At 38.9% G+C, this 20,998-nt stretch overlaps 2 protein-coding genes across 2 annotated transcripts; both read right to left on the bottom strand.

The window, feature by feature from the left end:
- Nucleotides 1-906: 906 nt before the first annotated feature.
- Nucleotides 907-6,537, bottom strand: rnaseh2a (ribonuclease H2, subunit A). The gene is made up of 8 exons (XM_084715532.1): nucleotides 6,395-6,537; nucleotides 5,556-5,627; nucleotides 5,170-5,296; nucleotides 4,994-5,081; nucleotides 4,518-4,655; nucleotides 2,183-2,270; nucleotides 1,641-1,764; nucleotides 907-1,242 (listed from the first exon to the last, which is right to left on the bottom strand). Exons 1-8 carry the CDS (start codon nucleotides 6,519-6,521, stop codon nucleotides 1,080-1,082), a joined length of 927 nt encoding a protein of 308 aa, XP_084571658.1. The 5' UTR covers nucleotides 6,522-6,537; the 3' UTR covers nucleotides 907-1,079.
- Nucleotides 6,538-12,447: 5,910 nt separating this feature from the next.
- On the bottom strand, nucleotides 12,448-17,333 carry LOC146330072 (transcription factor SOX-10-like). The gene is made up of 4 exons (XM_084715531.1): nucleotides 17,221-17,333; nucleotides 16,165-16,838; nucleotides 15,537-15,808; nucleotides 12,448-13,690 (listed from the first exon to the last, which is right to left on the bottom strand). The coding sequence occupies exons 2-4, from the start codon at nucleotides 16,605-16,607 to the stop codon at nucleotides 12,900-12,902; spliced, it is 1,506 nt and encodes a 501-aa protein (XP_084571657.1). The 5' UTR covers nucleotides 16,608-16,838; nucleotides 17,221-17,333; the 3' UTR covers nucleotides 12,448-12,899.
- Nucleotides 17,334-20,998: the final 3,665 nt, after the last annotated feature.

Genomic DNA, 20,998 nt, shown 5'->3' with positions numbered 1-20,998 from the left:
TTTTTGTGCAACATGAAATTATGAGAGTTCTAAAATTATTGTTTAATTAGACAGTTCTCTGATTTAATGATAATTTTAAACTACGCCGTTCTTTTGTATGGTTATTTTTAGACAAAAAAACATGTAACAACTTTCTTTTCCCTTATTAAATAAAAAATAAGGTTTTGCCGTTGTAATGCATGTTTGTATTCCTCATTTTGGTCTTGGTAAAAGGTGTCAGGTATCACATGATAACCAGGATTTGGGCTGTAACTAACAATTATTTTCATTACACACTAATCTATGATTATTTTCATGATTAATCAATTAGTTGATAAAAGGTCAAAAATTGTGAAAAACTCTTGTCACAAATTTCCGGAGCACCAGCTGATGCCTTCATATTGCTTATTTTGTCCAACTAACAGTCCAAAACCCAAAGACTCTTCATTAACTATCATATGTGACAAAGAAAAGCAAGCAAATCTTTAAATTTAAGAAGTTGGAACCATTTTTACTTGAAAAAATGACTGAAACAAACAACTGATTATCTAAATATCTGGCAACTAATCTTCTTATCAACTCATTATTGCAACCCTACACATAAATTATGAATTGTGGTCTTAATATGGTACTGTAACCTAAAAAATGTGATATACCTGATGAGGAGCTATGACAGACTTTGCCAAGTGGTTCTCACTCTGCAGCTGTCATACTGCAGAGAGTATTTTGTATTTGTGTGTGGGTCACCCATCAGAACACTGTTAATAACTGTTATTGTGGAACACTGACACAGCTTTTAAAACCTCTGCTGTATTCTGTGTTATCACCAGCAGAGGGCGGTATTGGCATTAAAGATCGAAACAACAATGTCCTTTTGTTTCTTTCCCCAAGTGTGGTGTCAACTTTTGAGACAAAGAAAGCAAAGCATGGGTTTTAAACATGACTTTTTATGTTATGTTAAAAAAAGAAAAAAAAACAAGTGCAAACAGGACACATAAAGATAAGTCGTCGTGACAGTCTGCTAAGTTTCATCAGTCCATCCAGAGACTCAACTGTTTGGGCTATATGGACTATGGTTTCCTGTATGTGTCAGCATGTCCTCAGAGTGTGTCAAGGCTCTTCAGCCTGCGGTCAGTGAAGAAGCGGTGTGTCTGGTGGGTCGCGTTTCGGTCATTACCTCCAGTTGCTGCACTAAAGTAGGACAACATGGATTTGTTGTTCTGCTTCTGCGCCGCCTTCTCCCCGTCCTCCTCATCATCATCCCTGAGGACACGTTCAACAAATGAAACAGATTTTTACAACGTGGTTAGCACTTGTATCGCAAAATCAAATGATTTGCACAGGCATTAAGTGTGACCTGGAAATCAAAGGAGTTGTGGTTTCCACACATCAATATATTTAAGTGTTCTTCTCTACACAAACAGACAGACACAACAAAGCAGTTTTCAAAAGCATTTCTGTTGAGTTGGAAGCTACTTTCATGATTTTAAGCATTTCTTTTTACCTTGTTAAAAAAATAGTAGAGAGTAATTTTCTTAGAGCTGAATTAGCAAAATAAATCATGTTTTAATGCTGGATTTCAACAGTATTCTTCTGTAAGTCCTTTAATCGGCATCTGCTTTTATGCAGATTGGTCTAAATCAAGTTTAAAGGCTCTTTACCAGTGGACAGTCACACCCTTGCTGTCCATGAGGGTTTGAGCAGTGCTCCAGCTAAATCGAACAAACTGAGGATAACCGAACACAGGATCCAGGTACTTCAGGAGCCACGCTTTAGTCTTAGGGTCTGAAAACACAGGAAAAATTGGTATCAGTTAATCTATGTGCATCGATAACTGCCTTATTCTTGATTAGGTAACCTTACCAGTGACTAGGGCTGGGTATCAGTACTTGTTACAAGTAACAATTAGTATTGAAACGTTTCCATTCAAACAATACCTGCATTCAGTCCTTAGATCTAGAAAAAAAAAAATGACTATGGTTTTGGTCACTGCCAGTCATGACAATTGTTCTTTATAAGGAAGAACATACTATGTGGGATTGGTATCACTTTAAGGGTACTGGTGTGTAACTTTTTAAAAGACACCCAGCCTTACCACCTTAGAAAATGAATAATGCCTAATAACAGTACAAGTGCACACAGACAGTACTGTTTCTTGTGGGTGTCCCATTATATTATAATAGCTGTTGCTTGTTTCTGTTACCGTTGGGGTACCCTGAGCCGTAGTCTGTATCCACCTCCCCTAAGTCCTCAGCAAAGTTCCAGCCCTTTACAGCACGATCCCTGGCCACCTGCAAACCAACAAACAGCATCATTATAACTATTGACTGACACTGAACAAAGCTTAAAAAAATAGGACGGTGAGCTGTTCAGCAGCAGCAAATTTTAGCCCAGTAATCCTGAATGAATGCCACTGAAATAACAAGGACATACATGTTAGCAGTTGTGACAACTGTGAAGACTGAATAAACACATGAAGCACTGGTATGACTGGGAAGTTTAAAGGGGAAAAAAAGATGACAAGAGCTCTTATCTACTCATCTCCCACTGCATATGACTTTAGCAGTTAATACTCAGCTGACTAAAGAAACTCACATTCAAGCCTCCTTAACTGTTTAGCAGCCAAAGACACACAGTTATTTATTTGTTTGTTTTACGTGCAACTGAATGAACATGTATATGTGCACTATATTGTTATATGGTTGGTCTTTTAATTTATATTTTATATTTCTTTTCTCCTCCTCCTAGAATTTATTCTATTTTCTAGGAATTCTGTTTACAACTCAATCCTTATCCACATGTACTTTTGATCCTTGAGCTACTGTAACGTGAATTTCCCTGGTGTGAGATCAATAAAGTTTCTTATCTTACTTACAACAGAGCAATGAAAATATTATTAACAATGAAACTAATAAATTAATTAATTAATTGCTAACCAACATAAGTATTAACCTTGTTAAAGTCAACTTATAAACTCTACACTTGCCTTTAAATATCTGGACAGGTTACAGTCACTATGTTTCACTGTGGAATACTGTGTTCAAAACCCTACTTTCTAGGTTGAGTCCTTTGGGCTGGCAGCCGCCGACTACTTCGGAGATGCTTGTCATTTGTGGCTGCAGTAACACTTCATCCTGAGTTTCAGCATCTTGCCTATTTATTCCTCATCACTCGCTTGATTCTCAGCAAAAATGATCTGTTGATAGTCATATCGGCATCATACCAGCAGCATGACACCTTCCACTACAGCTTCAGTGTCTGTATGTGTATAATGTGTCACAGACTTGAAAACAAGCAGGATTTTTCTGGTACGCTCTTTTTCTCTTTAGTGTCTGATGAACAAAGGGGGAAAAAACAAGTCACATTGCTTTATGGTTATAACTGTTCTTCTCTTCATAACTCATCTGCAAACTCAACTTATTTCTCCTGTCTCTCCTTCTGCTCTGCTCTGTGTGTCCCACCCTACGTGAAACACAGAAGAAAGGAACTTATGCAACCATCTCAGCTGTGCTCCCAAAGGCGATGGAGGGGGAAACACTGCGCTGATTTCTGAATTAACTGATTTTATTTTTAGCAATGTAAAAAAGGCTTTTTTGGCCTGGCAGCGGTGCCCATTGGTCTGGCAGCCTGCCTTTACCCAATGGCAAAGACATGTGAAAAGAAACAAACACTTGCCTCACTATTCACACCAAAAGAGCAACTTTTACCACTTTAACACCAAAATTAGTGCATATATGGAGAGTTTTTAAGCACCCTGCATAAACCCGTGAGAAAAAGGGGATGGGCCCTTTTCCCACTGCCAGCGTCTCACGTGTGTGGAGGACTGCAGAGAGAAAGAGGCTTTTAAAAGTCTCTTTGTTAAGCTCTCAGTACGTCCAATTTTGAAAGAATCTCTGTGATTTGAAATTTAGTGACTCTTCGGTGTCAGTGTTTGTCCTCTGAGATGCATGTCTCATGTTTGCGTTTAGCTGCATCATAATAACAGCTTTCAGACAACAAAATAACTTGCTGTGAAGAATTTATAGATAGTGCACTGTTTATCCATTGGTCAGTCGCTTGACAAAATAGAAACGCTTCATCAATAATCACAACCCTTCAAGCAGGTGCAAACTCTACTGTGCTGGACTGCAGCACTGAGTCAAGCCTGCAGCACATGTGGATGAAACAAGACAACAAGTCTTCACTGCCTCGGCCAAAAAGGGGCAAAAATAGCGTGTCCTCCCAGGTGGTGTTAACATTCCTGCCAATCGGAGCTGGAGATGATAAATATCCGTGTCTACTGCAAAGTCATTTGACCCGGGACTAAATGCAGATTGTACCCTTTCCTACTGAAGAAACAAGCCAGCTGTTAATGGGTGTTAGTGTTTTTTTGTCAAATGTAAAAGGGGCTTTTGTTCCATAATGACTCAATGTAACTTCACAGCCTTCTGGATACAGTAATATACTGTATACAGTATATAGTACTTGAGGCCAAAATATAGCAATAATCAGGAAGATGAATGGCAAGTGAAAGATCCAGTTGGCTTGTAGTCACTAACCTTTGCACAGATACTGGCAGCACTGACAATGGGGAAGAGGGAGTCGGCCTTTGGCCTCACAGTCACCTCAATACCGGGAAACAGCTTTGAGAGTTTGTCTTCATACTTGTCTGCTGGACCGACTGTGTCCACAAATACCTGCAGAAAACCAGGGAAAACAAGAATGAGAGAAAATGATTGAAAGAAAATATCTTACCTGATGTTGAATTTTCCTATCTTGAATCAGTTGCATGTATTCATAACTTTCAGTCACCGTACAGCACATGAAGAGCACATATTTCACAGGGGCTGCAAAACTATGGAAAACACAGACAAAGTTTAATAATAACAACCATGGGTTAAGGGAGAAGGCCCAACACAAAACCCAGCTTGTGTAGGTCTGCCTAAGGACCCTATGCTGACTGTATGACTCTGACAATATAACAAAAACATTAGGAGTGCACCTTTATATTTATATGATTTACTTGTTTACATACCTCTTTGAGCTGTACTCCACTGTCCAAGGCATACTGTACAAGGCCAATAGCTGTATCATGTGAAAGGGCGTTCAGGTTGTATTTGGTCCTAACAAAAGCAGACATTCAAGGTGAGAATATAAAACACAATTTATGGGGACAAAAAAAGTGTTTGTGTGACTGTAAGTGCCACATACCTCTGTAACATGCTGGTAGAGATGGTGTTTGGGGAGAGAATCTGCAGAGCCCAGCCTACATAACTTTTGGCTTCATCTAGTTTTTCGAAAAGATTCTCTCTTTCTGCCTCTGTCAGGGTCTTTGAATCTGATAAAGGAGTGACAAAAAGGCATGCATTTTTTTTTAAATCCAAGAATGTAATAATACAGAGGATGTGGTGAGGAGTATGTCTTGCTTATTATATTTATTTGTAACCATTAGATCTAAGGAAAAGATGAATTGGCAAACTTTGCATTTCTCTAGGTTATTCAGGAAGATCGTAGTGAGGATGAGTTCAAAGCATCACACTTAGAAAGACTGTGCAATATCTTTTTTTTTAGGTGGAGATTTAGGTGAATAGGATTACCTGCCACTTTCAAGTCCTTCAGGTCCTCCTTTCTGGAAACTGGACAGAAACATATTCCATACACCATGGGCCCTGGACCAGAAAACATGAATACTGTTAGTACGCAAACTACATGCAATACAGTGACTGCTTAAACAAATGTATTTAAATTGTGGCTGGCAGTAAATCAAACCTTTATTTCCATGATAAATTTAAGGTGACCAGGTCTCCTGCTTTATGATAGACTACACAGCATTTTTATCCCTTGTCCCACACCCCCCACACTGAGACAGTGTCCTGCATTTTATTGGCTCCAGTCAAACACCTGCAGGACAGACACTTTTCTAAAATCTGGCTTATATCCAGTGGCTGTGAAGAAGGTAGAGTCGGAGTCAGCTGTCATCACAGGACTGTGTAGAGTGTGATTCTGAGTCCAGACTTTCAGTTTCACATGAGGGGGAATATACAGTACATGTGAGTCTCACAAGAAACACGTGGCTGAGAAAGAGATGTGCTGATCTATGGATGCATTCCTACTGAAACCCAAAGATAGAGCAGCTGAATACACATCTATTTACCACCCTGCAGCACTCCCAATTATCCAAGTATGTGTTTATTTTGTTACTTAGCACAAGAGTTTTCCTGCATAGTCTATTGTGTGCTGCTGAATCAACCAAAGGGCATAGCATATGTTATGACCTAAGGGGCAGAATACCCCTCAGCACTGGTATTGTGTTCCACACAAAACATTTGGTTTGTTGGGGTCTCGTCACCCAAGAGAAATTATGGATGACTGCAACAGAAGATGTGAGGATGCAGTTATATGTAAACACTGTGAGGTTTAGTAAGTAACAGCATACCCAGCACAGGCCCCCTGCCTGCCTCGTCGATTCCCAGACAACAGTCTTCAGTCCGGCAGATATCCGGGATCTGGGAAGCCAGCCGGCAGCTGACCGAGTTGTCTGATTCAAAGGGTCCGAGGTCCATGGCAGCTGGCTGAGAAGACAACAGACACAAATTAACAGGCTTGGAGAGTTACATGTAACACGATTACTTACTCTGGATACAAAAAAAAGAAAATATTCCATTACAGTTACAGATAAAAAAAAAGATATAACCAGATCACAGATACATTTAGTAAAAAAGGGAATGAGTAGGATTACAATTTTAAAATACAGAATACTATACTACCATGCGCAGTGCGAACAGTTACCAATTCATTATCTTGGCATCTTGTGAAGAAAATGCTGCTATGGGTGGAAATTTCACCATTTTGTTCTTCAAATCAATGAATGAATCAATCAGTCAATAAATTGCACAAAAAAGAAAGGAGCAGCTGGCAAAACTAATAAATCTATCAACAAACATAAAATACCCAGAACTGCAACAATTAATCTATTGTTAATCTACTATTAATACAATCCGCATCTATTTTGATAATGGATTAATCATTTTGAGTCATTTTTTTAAGAAAAAACTTCTCTGGTTCTCTAATTTCAGATTCTTAAATGTGAATATTTTCTGGTTTCTTTACTCCTCTCTGACAGAAAACTGAATATCTTTAAATTGTGGACAAAAAAAGACATTTGAGGACGTCATCGAGGACTTTGAGAAACACTGATCGACATTCAACAATTTTCAGACATTTTACGGAGCAAACAACTAATCGATTAATGGAGAAAATAATCAACAGATTAATAGATAATGAAAATAATTATTACAGGAAAGACAGCCATCCCTGTGCTCCACATGTTTGGACTTTTTTTTTCAAATGACAAGATTGTGACAGGATAAATTACCATGTGTGTCAGACACATGAACTGATGAGGCTTCTTGGATGAGAGGCGAAACGTTTTCAAAGACATATAGTAAACAAGTCCAGCCGCCTTCGATTTAATCTTTTCTTGAGCTTCTTAAACGTGAATATTTCCTGGTTTCATTACTCCTCTCTGACTGTAAACTGAATTTTTTTTAAATTGTGGCCAACACAAGACATTTGTGGACGTCATCTCTACCTTTGACCAACACTTCTGACCATTTTCTGACATTTCATGGTCCAAACAACTAAAAGTTAATCTGGTTAATCGACGATGAAAATAGTCATTAGTTGCAGCCTTTAAGACACTATATCAGGCTAGACAATTTCACCATATTTTATACAGAAGTTGATCCAGAAGTAAAGATGTACACAGTTGTGTCTCGAGCCCTGAAAAGAGGTCACTTTATTTACAACAACTCCTGCTAAACTTTCATGTTAGACACACTAATGACAGACACACACACAGATGGTCGTTGATGCTCTTTTATGTTACAGACGAGCTCAACTGTCCGTTAGTTAGTTAGCTGAATACTACACGCTGTTCAAACGGTTCAAACCGCTCAAACTGACAATTTCCTCTGTGTCTGTTTAAATATGTGTGATTTAGGCTGCTGCGAGAGAACAATAAAGCAACATGTAACATCAAAATAAAGCTAAACTCTCACCTATTCAGACGGTGACAGAACTCTCCGCAACTTCGTGTTGTGTTTCTGCAAGTTTGGCGCCTCAGAAATGACGTCAAACGCGTCGTGTTTTTCTTCTTCTTCACTTTTCAGGCACACTACCGCCACCAGCTGGTCTGGAGTCTGAGCTGGAAATTCACACAGCTGACCTGGAAAAGCAAGACATACTGTCATAAAAAATTAAAAAAAAACAATTTACAGGTAATTAGTTAGTATTTTTAAATCTATATGCATATCTTGCTTTCAGTCTGATGCGTAGTCTGTTGCATGTTATTTATTGAAGTACTCAGATCCTTTCCATAAGTAAAAGTAGCAATGTCACAATACCCACAAGTAAAAGTCATTAAAAATATTAAAAGTATATAAGCTGGTATGACAAAGTAGTGATTACACAGAACTACGCATGTTGTTATTATAATAATCTATGTATCATATTATCAATTTGCTATTGGTGGTGCATTAACATATAAGCAGCATGTTTATGTTGTAACTGGTTGAAAGGGATATAATTTAAGTTTCTTACATTGTTGATTAGATACATCTGTGACAGTGAAATGTATGTAGAATATTAATATACAAAGTAGCAATAACATATGTCAAATGAATAGTAGTATAAAACATAAACATTTCCTAAACTGCTGACTTGATCTCAATCTTTATGATAATTTCACCATACTTCACTTTTTTGTATTGTATTTATTTCTCGGGGACAGAGCACATTAATCAACATACCATTTTTTTTCTATCTGCAAAGATAAGATGTCTTTTGTTTGAGCCAAATACGGACACTTTAGATGTAGGCTGACATGGGTGGAATAACCCGTTCAGAGGCCTCTGGGCAAAAATGAGCTCTGGGCTCCGAGTGGCATCCTCTTTGTCACTTGTCCCTTTACATTTGGGTTGATGTTACGCTTCATGGTGCATTTTCCCAAACAAATTTGCAAGAAATCAAATGACCATAAATCTGGCCCTGAAAAGATAAGATAATCCATTCTCTAAAATGTGTTCCTTTACTGTTTTATTTTATCCATTTAATTCCACCTAAAGCTGGAACCACAGTAAATTAACCCATATGGGGAAAGTATAGATACAGTTTACTAAATGTTTATGTTTTATCTGAAACTTGTAAGTAATAGAAGCCTGATACAAGATCCCTGTGTAATATGAAAGTATATGACAGTCAATCCACATAGAACATATTAATGTAATATCAAACTGATGTAAGTTGTGCAACTGTCAGTGAAGCCAAAATCTTTCAAGTATTGTATAAAAACAAGAGGCAAGTGATATGAAATGCATATAAATATATGTTATTTCTCAATTTGATTAAGTCCTTGAATACTTTTATAATGTTTGTTTTTGTTTGTGATGTTTGTGAATGTGTCAAGATGGATGTTCTGTCTCTCTTTTTACTGCAAACCAAATCTACCTATGAGTACAAATAAGTAACCTGAACCTGAATCTGATATACATAAAAAAAACCCACAATACATAATGTTTAGTTGATTCATTCCAAATTAATTAATCATTATGTTGTATAAGAAAATGTGAAAGTGACCCATTTCATGAATAAAGCATAAGAAATATATGTAAGTATTGTACTATACATATAAACCATAAACATTTACTATTGGAGGCAATAGGAAATTCTTGTAAGTGTTTTTTTTCTATTTTTTTCCATATTTAAAAGATAACTGATAGTTAAGTCATTTATGGTATTTCTTATAAAATGAAATGCTTTCCCCGTGTCTGCACAGCTCTGTGAATAGCTTACCTTTCCTTTTCTCACAAAATTAATTTCACACCTCATTTAAGATATTGGCTCTTTTTTTTCTGCAAAACATGATCTTTGTTTTGTCTCTCCCTCCTCAGACTCCAAGCCAGCACAATAAACTTGACATTTTGTATTTGGATGCCCCTTTAACAGCAGCTGTGACTGTGGAGGCAGGGAGGGAGCCTCAGGTGGAGAGGAGAGGGCAGAGTGAAAGGAAAGCCATGTACAAAAGTCCAAGTGTACGCTGGTATACTGAGCTGAAATTGGCCTTGCCTCTGGCTCTTTACACCCACCCCTTCTCTCTCTTTCTGTCCCTCTGCCTCGCTGAATGGCTCTCTTTGTCTTCCTCAGTAACACGCAGTCCCCAGCCGATTAAATGTGGGGAATTAGTAGTCAATTTTAGCCTGCCACACACACAAACAGCTTAGGTTGGTGGGGCACTGATTGTGTTGTTATTACAGTTCACACGTCAGCAGCATGTTTTAAATTTATTTTGTTCACCCTTGACTTGCCAACGGCTCCACGTGTTATCTCCGGACCATCGCTGCTGCATAAAATAACACAGGCTGTTACACTTTGTTTTTTTTTTTATAAATAAATTGATTTAATAGATGACAACAATAATATTTCAACATTGCTTTTCTTGTATGGAAGCAAAATACTCAAGTGAATGTACTGTATAGCAAACACTTTACAAAACTATCCAGAATTATACAAAATGGAGGAAGCAAAGGTGTGACACACAATGCATTATTATTACTTACATAAAAATAATAACTACATGGTAAGAGGGTCAGTATAAAATGATAAAGTATGCATCACGTGATAAAGGTGAAGCCTGTGGTAATGACCATTATTCACATTGCTGAAGAGGAAGAGGGCTAGTTGGGCACAACATAGGAATAAAAACTGTAAAGACAAAAAAAAAAAAACATGCTTTTGGCCTACATGCAGTGCAGAACAGTTGTACATGTGATTCTAATCCTTAAGTAGGACCCAAAGCTCGCCAATTATCTGAGGAGATTTGGTTGAGACTTTGTACTTATAGATTTTAACTCAGTTATTGGATAAAATCAGAGGGGACTCAACAAAATGTTAGTCACTTAAAAAGCAAAAGAAAAAACAAAACAAAAACAGATCAGGTATACAGAGTCGTCTTTCTTCTTTGCTATTGGCACAAAATGAAAAGAGTTGAGGTAAGTGTGAAATACATCTTTAAGAGCTCTCTTTCCCTCTCGTATTCCTATTTTTCCCCTTAAATGCTTAATTCTTCAGTTCAGTGAAGTGTAATGAAAGGACAGAAATACAGAGTGCTATCTACAAAGAAAAAAAGGTTGCAACTATCCTTTTCTGGCCACAATAAAAAAAAACCCAGGAGAGAACATCTTTTTGAAAGAAAATATGCTTTTTTCCCAAAGCAGTGGTGCAGATGTATTAGTGTAATATCAAATCAGTCACAATAAAGTTACACCCTAGCATATCAACGACAACAATAAACTTACTACTCATATAAAATAATAACACAATAACATCAAAAACATCTGCTTTAGTTTGGTTAATAAAAATCTGATTATGTCCATCTAACCCTGGCATCTCTGGGTCAAATCAGAGTCACTCATCAATGCAACTTTTGTCCACTCATCTGCCTCTCATATACACACTTCTCTGTACATCCCCACTTATAAAATTTATGATGGCACACATTTGTTAAGGTTTTATTTAAGTTTTGATTGGCTGTTGATTCACAATTTACATTGTGTGAGTTTGTGGCTGTGTTTTTTCTAAACTGTGTAAGGCCCCCGCGTGGATGCGTCTTGCATTATATTGGCTAAAAAAGTAAAAACCTCTAATATAACATCAATATGGCACGGGCACACATGCACACACACACACACGAACATAATCACATACACCCACATACACAAAAATATAAAAGCAACACTTTTGTTTTTGTTTCCACTTTTCATGAGTTGAAGTTAACAAATCTAAGATTTCTTCTATGCACATAAAATGTTTATTTCTCTGAAATTTTGCTAACACATTTTGTAAAAAAAAAATAGTATTAGTGAGCATTTCTGCTTTGCCGAAATGATCCATCTACTTGACAGGTGTGGGATATAGAGACACTCATTAAACGGCATGATTATCACACAGGTGTGTCTTGGACTGGTCACAATAAAAGGACACTCTAAAATGTGTAGTTTGATCTTGAAAAAAACATCTCTTAGTCACCAAACTGTGGCTATTTTACGAAGGACCACCAACTTTTTTTTCAGGAGAGCAAAGTCATGACCTGTCCTATGCTGCCTCTGATTGGCTAGTACACATTGCCTTTGTTGGTTGGGTTGAGGATTGCAATAGTTGAAAATGCTAACAATTGATTTATCAATTAATCACTGATAATTAGTAGGATACAAAATGTGTTTTTTCCTCTTTTTTCATTTTAAGTTTAAGTTTAAGTTTAAGTTTCCTCATTCAACAAATGCCTCGACCAGACATAACTTTGTCAAATGAGGTGCAATTACTGTCATTTCTAGACTATTGAATTATCAATTAATACATTTGTAATCAATTAAATCCTTATAAGTGATTAATGATTAATCATTAACATCCCTGGTTGGGATGACTTAGGGGTAAGCCAATCAGAAGCAGAGTAGGGCAGGTCATGACTTTGCCCTCCTGGGTGAAAAAAAATCTATCAGTGTGAAATAGCCATAGTTCAGTGCCTCATAAATGTCTTTTTTCAAGATCAAACTGCTCATTTTAGAGAAGCCTTTTGCTGTGACCAGACCAAGATACACCTGTGCAAAAATGCTGTTCAATCAGCATCTCTGTGTGTCACAGCTGTCAGGTGGATGGATTAAATGCTCCCTTACAAAGACTTCAGCCAATTTGTGAACAAAATTGAGAAAAACAAAAAACTTTTGTGTGCTCAGAAGAAGTCTTAGATTTTTTACCTCAACTCATGAAAAATGGGAGAAAAAACCAAAGTGTTGCGTTTATATTTTCGTTGAGTGTATTTACACACCCACAGACACACAGATCCACTCACACACTTCCCATATTTCCCTCTGCTCAGCTGGTCTCCCTCAAGGTCTTGTGAGTGTGGTGTAAACAGGCTGCTCCCAGTGTGTGGGGCTGTGGGAGGGGGCCACACTGGAGGGGTCTCCTATGGTAGTGTACAGAGGCCTCTGTGTAGGGCCCATGTAGGAGAAGGCTGAGTACAGCCCCGGGGCCTGGCTGGAGTGGGCATAGTACGCCCCAGGGGCCTGGTGCTCTCCATACTCAAACTGAGCCCTGGAGGCCAGCGAGGGGAAAGCGGAGCCATAATGGGGGAGGCTGAGCGGGGTGTAGGTGACGTGGGTGCCTGAGGAGGGAGAGGACGAGGCCTCGGCGTAGTGGCTCCCAGACGCAGACTCGCTCTTGATCTGGGCCTTGGAGGGGTCAGAGGACGACGGTGAGGCCTGTGGCTGCTGCTGCTGCTGTTTGGAGAGCCAGGCGGAGTGACCGCTAGCAGCAGCCAGGGCATAGGCGTAAGACGAGGCCGAGGATCCCACCGCAGGGGCCCCGGTTGCACTCTGCGGGTGGCCATTTGGAGGAAGGTACTGGTCGAACTCGTTCACGTCAAATGGCTCAATGTTGGACATCACCTCGTGGCTTATCTCGCCGATGTCCATGGTGCCAAAGTCGATGTGGGGTTTAGCACTTGATGATGACGGACCACCGGACGCCCCTTCAGCTCCCACCCCGAGGGCTCCCCTGGACCCCCCTGATCCTCCAGCCGCTCCTGCTGCCCCCTCCCTCTTGGAGTCTGACAGTTTCCCAGACTGGAGCTCTGTCTTTGGGGTGGTGGGGGGCGTGGGCGGGCTGTGACCCTGACCTAGAAGAAAGATGAGAAGGGACAAGTTTATGTTAATTTTATTTTTCGCCAAATACCTCTTGACATGCCAAAATCAAAATGAACCACTTACCAGTAGGGGGTGTAAGAAAATATCGGTACAAAATTATGTTTTGTGATATTGTATTTATCTCAAAAACCCTGTATTGTGATATTGTGATACATCCAAAGGTTTGAAACCCCGGCCACTAGATGGCAGTGTCGTTATCTAGCTTTATGATTCGGATTGCATAAAAAGTAAACTTTTTAAATTTAGATGTTATGCATATAGTGGTGTGTTCTTTATACTATGAAGGTTTTCCTAAAATTAAACTGAAAAATGAGAAACATATCGCCTTGTTTACACCATCACAATATATTGCAATATATTGAATTGGAATCTCTATGTCGTGATACACATCATATCACCACATTCTAGCCCTATGCAAAAGTGTAAGAAATATAAATAAACTTCAGTATTGTGATATTATAGTTTGTGATATTGTATCAATTCTCAAAAAACACTGTATCATGATATCATAATACCCGCAAAAACTCATTGCACTAGTACATTTTGTGTTGTTTAAACAGCCACTAGATTGCAGTGCTGCTATCTATCCCGACTGTTCTGATCGCATAATAAAGTAAACATTTTAAACTCAGATTTATGGATATGGTGGTGTATTCTTTAAACCATGACAGTTTTCCTGAAAAGGAATGCATCAACTTGCTTACAGTATCGCAATATATTGAATCCCAACCCCTGTATTGTGATACATATGGAATCACCACATTCTTGCCAAAACACAGTCCTATATAGGGGTGTAAGAAACTGATACACTTGAGTATCATGATATTATGTTTAGGATATTTGGACTGAAATTGCAATTGTGATATGCCATGTGATTAGTGGGCATTTTCATTGTTACTGGAAGAAAAAATTTAATTTTGATGATGTGGTATTAGAGTCTGTACCAAACAAACATGTTTTCTTACATCTGGAGGACATGATTTGTAGGTCAGGGCATCTAAACAAGACTGCAGTACCTCATTATAATTCTGTTTTCTCACACATTTTTCCTTTTTCAAAAAATTGTGATTTGGTTCTGGTTCTAAGTTTGGATATGGCACTTGGCCATATTGTGATAGAATGGATTCACAAAATAATGTTATGTGAAACTGTGATACATACAAAGAGTATGTGGTTCATTTTGTGTTTAAACCTGTGACCGCTAGATAGCAGTGATGTTACCTACCTTAACTGTTCTTGCAGAAAAAAGTTTGAACTTTTAACTCAGATATTATGCACATAGTGTTTTGTTCTTTATACTTGATTATTAGATTACCTAAAATTAGATTTTAGCTAACTGGAGCTAAATAAATCAAAATTAAAAGCAGGATTGGTTATTCTCTTGATAACCCCGACCCCCACACTTCTTGTGCATATCCTCCAAATGTCTGAAGGAAAAAACAACAGTGTAGTTTACCAGTAGCCTGCAGCTGCATTTTTTACTCCTGGAGTTGGACATGTATCCAATTCTTTGATTGACCTTTGCTTTAAACCTTCACTATGGTCATTAAGCAGCTAGTTCAGTGTTTCTGCTGGTAACATTTATCTGTTTATCTTTTTAAAGAAACAATGATGTAAATGTATAACCTTTGACCTTTGCGAATCAAGACTCAATATGGCATTGCTGTGAGTGCTGGAAAAATGGTTAAATGTAAATCGAAAAAAATCAAATAAATTGAATCTTGACCTTCAAGTCAAATCAAATCGTGGATTTTGAGAATGTGACACCCCTGTATCGCGATACCTGTCATACTCTTGCCAATACACAGTCCTACTTACCAGCAGGATGGTGGTGGTGATGATGGTGGTGGTGCAAGTCACCCAGCGGAGACCCAGCCCCGCCGTTGTGCTCCAGATGCAGGGTCTTGTAGTGTGACTGGGAGTGGCTGGCCTCCCCTTCCCCCTGGCTGTCGGACTCATTAGCAGGCGCTAGTTTGCCGTTTTTGCGTCTCCGGGGCTGGTACTTGTACTCCGGGTAGTCCTTCTTGTGCTGTTTCCTCAGCCTCTCTGCTTCCTCGATGAATGGCCTCTTGTCGTTCTCATTCAGCAGCCTGCAGGAGAGAAAAACATGGAGTGATTTTAGTCTGGTTTCATGTGTATTAAGTATTCTGTTAATATTTTTCTGAAAATTGAAAATATTTAACATTCAACTTCGTGCGTAATGGATAAATACGGGAAAATGAGGACAAAAGCCGCAATTTTGGTTGGTATAAATCTAAATTGAGCACATGTTATACATACTATTAAAGAAACAGAACAAAAAGCCGTTTTCCTTGTTTACAGTCACCAATTTGAACTTATAATTTACCAATTTTTAGATTAAAATTCAGTATCAAAGGCTACACAGGAAATGTGCCACTGTATGGCTACACTGTTCGTTGTCTGGGACAACCACCCTCATACAAACCTCCACAGTTTGCCCAGGGTCTTGCTGAGCTCCGCGTTGTGCAGGTGGGGGTACTGGTCGGCCAGTTTCCTCCTCGCCGCTTGCGCCCACACCATAAAGGCATTCATGGGCCTCTTCACGTGAGGCTTTGCTTTGTTCCCGCTGTTTACGCGCACAGGCATAGGCACAAGTGTCCAGTCATATCCGTCCAAAACCTGACTGACCGCCTCCCTGATGCCGATCGGGAATCGATCCTCCTCCTCCTCTGATTTGGCTCCCGATCTGCCTCCATCCTCACCGCTGCCATCCCCGACACACAGCGCGGCCAGCTGCTGCGGCGGCCCGGTCAGAGGTGAGTCCTGGCCGGGTGGCGCTCCGGGCTGAGTCGGTGACAGTGAGTGACCATCGTCTGACCCCCCGGGACTCAGCTCCGCCTCGGACAGGCTGTGCTCCTCGCCGGACATTTTGTTTGATTTTCGACAATTAACAAGACAACCGTTGAATGCAAAATTAGTGTCAGAGAGAGTCCAGAGTATTTAGTGTAATTAAATCTTTTTAATTGAATAAGATCTCTGGAGTCTACGGCGATCCCAGTTATTGCTGACTCTTCTCAGGCAAAGCCATTCTGCTGCGTAAAAGTCTCCAAATCCTCTCCACCGCTGGCTGGAAATCCGTTTGACCAGAGGCAGCTACACCTAAAAATAATATCAAGTCTAAAATAAATATATCAATTTTAATAAAGTGAACAAATGGAAAAATATATTGATATTTTGTTTTACTTTAATCAAATGTGCCCCGGGTTACTTCAGTCTCAACAAGTAAGAGATTTAACAGACTGAATGTGACCATATAACGGCCAAAATTGCATCTCTTGCCAGTAAAAATTGTGCTGTTATTTGGATGAAAGAAAGGCATCCAAAAAGTAATATTTTACCGATCTACTGCTTTACTCAGTGCCAAATTAACGCTAACCCTCTTTAAATTGTAAGAAATTAGGATTCACCTGTCATACAATTATTGATATAAAATATCCCCCTTTATCATAGAAATTTAGTTTTTAAAAATTACATAACTTACCAGGTTAGATGACCAGTGGTCCAACATGGGAGTGTGTGTGGCTGACTGTAGAGCCGATGAATGGCTGCTCTGTGTGGCAACACCGGAGCTTAAAGAGCGCCTTGTGAGAAGGACTGGGAGAAAAAAAAAGTGATTGAAAGTGGAAAACATTCCCAGAGAGGCAGCATTCCAGCACACACTCAGCCCCGCCCCCCCAGGGGCCACGCCGCGCCCCTATTGGTCCTCTAATTATCCCGCCGCCCTCTGATTGGACAGGAGCAGCGCACTGTTAATGCCCGTCTGTCCGTCAGTGCAACGTTTCCAACAGAGAAGAGGTGAGATTTTACATCGGAGTGGCTTAAATGACTCTACAGTGCGCCCATTTAGAGGCAAGAGAAGGCCAGCTTTGTTGGACGTGTTGACATGTTATATCAAACAAATAAACAATCATGAGGAGAGTTATTGCCTCGTGTGGTCACGTTCAGGAAAAAAAAGGGAAAAAATCAACATTGAATTGTGAAGTTCAGCTCTGATTTAACAGAGATTCATTCTGAAATACAATCTTTACAATAGAAATAAATCTCGCAAAATTCAATTAGAGAGTTTAGTCAATTAACGCTGGATTTTATTTTTAAAAGAAAAGGAAATAGAAACTAAAATAATCAGGTGTGTGGGAATGGCTACGTTTGGGTTACTGACCAATGATGTCTTCATAAAAATATGATAATTAATCCAGCATTGGTATTTTCTGTCTCACCACAAAATAATCTTTGAAAGCCTTAAAATCGTCCAAGAACAGTCAAAAATGATATTAATTTATCATTATCATATTTATATTCTCATTATATTAAGCTGCATTAAATGAAGTAATCAATTAATCCAAGTTTTTGGTTTTAATTAGAAAGGACAGTGTCACCTCAGCAGCAGTGGCCCGCTTTTTGGCAAATGTACTGTCTGTAATCTACAGAGTCTCAAATCCAACAAGACCCCATTTTTTCCTTCATTCAGGTTTTTCAGGTTTACTGAGACTCTGATCTACAGTACAGTTCATTCTAAAGCGAAGACAACACTTCACCTCTTACAGATTCGTTCATTATTCAAAATGTCTACTCAACTATGACTGCAACAAATGATTAAAAAGTAAAACAGTGATTTTTAATTCAGTTAGCTTATATTACAATCAACTAATCATCACTAACCTTTTGATGATATGCTGTACATTACATTATATTTACAAATCTTATAGGTTATGCAGATCTTGCACTGTTCATTCTTGAATTAAAATGTATGATGTTTCGGATGTTTAATTAAAGATATTTCGAAAGGTACCCTCTTAAAAAAAACTTTGGACCAAAATATGCCCAAAATATGATTTCCAAGAAGATTAAAGCTGACATTATGCATTTCTATTTTCTAATGTGGCAAGCAACAACACAGCTTTGTTAAAATACAATGTTTCTAATAGCTGGCTTTAAGCTAATAACTTATATATACTTAAAAACGCTCCATTGTTTTTAAGAGTCCAATTCATTTCCAACCCAGACTTTCCACCACGCCCACATTGATGATGTCACACAGACGTAAATGACTGTTGAGTGACAAGAGGTGTTGAGGCAAGATTTTAGCATTAAAATAAAAATACTGGTGTAACATGGCCAAAAGAAATGTGATGCTTAAATGTTTCACATTTGTTGAACTCAGCCTTCGGCTAAGTCATTGTTTCATAAATCCTGTAGCTTGCTTGTTTTTACCTACTAAACTAAACTAAACTAAACTAAACTAAACTAAACTAAACTAGACTAGACTAAACTAAACTAAGGGTGTTTTGACATCACATCAGAGATGCAGATGGGTTTGGAATCGCTTTATTAAAATAGTTTTAACTTATCAGTAGTTTAGCCTACATGTAGGCCTAGGTTGGAGATAAAAGACTTATGCTAAATTAAATTATTGTAAACAGTAAAATGGCTCGTTCAGACTGGCAAACACTTGAAAAATATTTCGCATATCTTAATCAATAATTTTAATCAGTCCTAACATAAAATATAGAAGTTTTTAATCGTCTCGCTGCGATTTTGTTCGTAAAACAAGACTGCCACAATGAAAAAGTTGCACGCTTGTAGGCCGTGATTTGAGCCGTTAAAGCATGGCCTGATGGGAAGGAAGAGAATCGACTTCACCAGCATCTGATGCGCACCCGGACACACACACACACACACACACACACACACACACACACAGAAAGAGAGAGAGAGAGAGAGAAAGAGAGAGAAAACGAATGCAACAATAACCCCTGTGTGTCCGTTGCCTCTCATGTTGAGGCTGCCTCTCGGCTGGCTCCCTCTCTCTCTGCGCTCTCTTTGCTCTCTTTGTCTCGAGCTCAGGTGAATTGTAGCCATGTGATCAAACGCCCAAGCCTCTATCCATTAACCCTCGTAAATGAAAAAATGGGGAACAAAAAGCAGTTTTGTGCTGCAAACATGGAAAAAATTGATAACAGAGAGCGATGTGTGCGTCTTTCTCCCCTTATGTCCGAGCATAGACACTAGTCGCACACACATAGAAAATACTCTGCAGCGGACGGGACACAACATGGATCTCTCTGTGTTTCTGCCGCGCCGACACTTTTCTATCTATAAACACTCTCACAGCACCTGGATCTGGGCCTCGGTGGTGCTGATGGTAGGAGAGAGGGGGCTGTGTTTGGGGATGCAGGGGGTGATGGGTTAGTGGTGCTGTGTGTGTGTGTGTGTGAGGGGGGGAGTGGGGTGGGGGACACCTTCATGCTGCACCCCACCGACCAACCAGCAACACTGGGATCCTGCATGAGGCCTCCGAGGCTTGTGAAGTGAGTGTTTTTGTCTGATTGTTGCTGTTATTGTTTGTAGGAAAGTGTTCGTTCAGCTGGTCCAGTTGTAGCTCGAGACAGAGCCGAGAGGACTGGAGGAAACTGCGGTTTTACGGAGAGGGTTGAGTTAGAGCAGCTTGATGAACATGGGCCCCCAGGGAGTCTGACAGACAGAGCAAGGTGTTCTTTTTTTTCCTTTCATCAGTGTGACCTTACTGGAAAAATCCATCTCCAAATTTAATAATTTAGAAAATTACTCCTTAAAATGCTGTCAACGTTGCAATTAATCTGAGGGGTACCGAGTTACAAAAGGCAAAAATAATCATATATAACATTTATATTCTGTGACTTATTTATAATTTAGCATGGGCCTTTAGGTATTTTTATATTACTATGAATCTGCGTGTTACCGTGACTTCGTAATAATTCTGTGACTTTATTATTTTCTATCGCCTCTCAATTCAATGCCGAATTGTGGAAAACTAAACAATTATTTCCCCCCGTGGTGGTTATTCGATAATGGATGTAACATTTCTACTTTTCTGTCATTCAAAGTTGAATTTGACAACTAAGCGCATAGTGGTATAGTTTTATATTCAAGTAGATTTGTTCTTGATATTGGTAATTACAGAAAGTTTGTGGAACAGGAGATGTTTTTGTGTTTTAACTAACCCTTTTTTCGATTGAAAAATCTTTTAAGATGAAAGACATAATATGCAACTTATGTTTATAATTTGTATGACACTACAATTTGTATTCTGACCAAGTACTTTTTTTCTTGTTTCATAATTATATGCGCGCAAAAAGTTAAATGATCAGTTGCTTGGAAAGTACCGGAAAATTATCCAACGAACTTAAAAAAAAAAGTTCAAATGGATTGTCATGCAAAAATCAAAATTGTAAAAGCTTTTAATTATACAATGTATACGATTATATTATATTACACCGTAC

Source organism: Lutjanus erythropterus, chromosome 3 (assembly GCF_056507025.1).
Source record: "Lutjanus erythropterus isolate fLutEry1 chromosome 3, fLutEry1.hap2, whole genome shotgun sequence".
In the NCBI taxonomy this organism is placed as follows: domain Eukaryota; kingdom Metazoa; phylum Chordata; class Actinopteri; order Lutjaniformes; family Lutjanidae; genus Lutjanus; species Lutjanus erythropterus.
The sequence above is the reverse complement of the archived record's forward strand: the minus strand, read 5'-3'. Positions and strand labels throughout refer to the sequence as shown.

Coding starts and splice junctions, on each gene's coding strand:
- LOC146330072 (XM_084715531.1), bottom strand. CDS start 16,607: ATGTCCGGCGAGGAGCACAGCCTGTCCGAGGCGGAGCTGAGTCCCGGG. Junction 15,809..16,164: donor ACCCTGGGCAAACTGTGGAG/GTTTGTATGAGG, acceptor TCTCTCCTGCAG/GCTGCTGAATGAGAACGACA. Junction 13,691..15,536: donor TCACCACCACCATCCTGCTG/GTAAGTAGGACT, acceptor TCTTTCTTCTAG/GTCAGGGTCACAGCCCGCCC.
- rnaseh2a (XM_084715532.1), bottom strand. CDS start 6,521: ATGGACCTCGGACCCTTTGAATCAGACAACTCGGTCAGCTGCCGGCTG. Junction 5,297..5,555: donor GAAGGACTTGAAAGTGGCAG/GTAATCCTATTC, acceptor CTCCTTTATCAG/ATTCAAAGACCCTGACAGAG. Junction 4,656..4,993: donor GTGGAGTACAGCTCAAAGAG/GTATGTAAACAA, acceptor GGTTTTCTGCAG/GTATTTGTGGACACAGTCGG.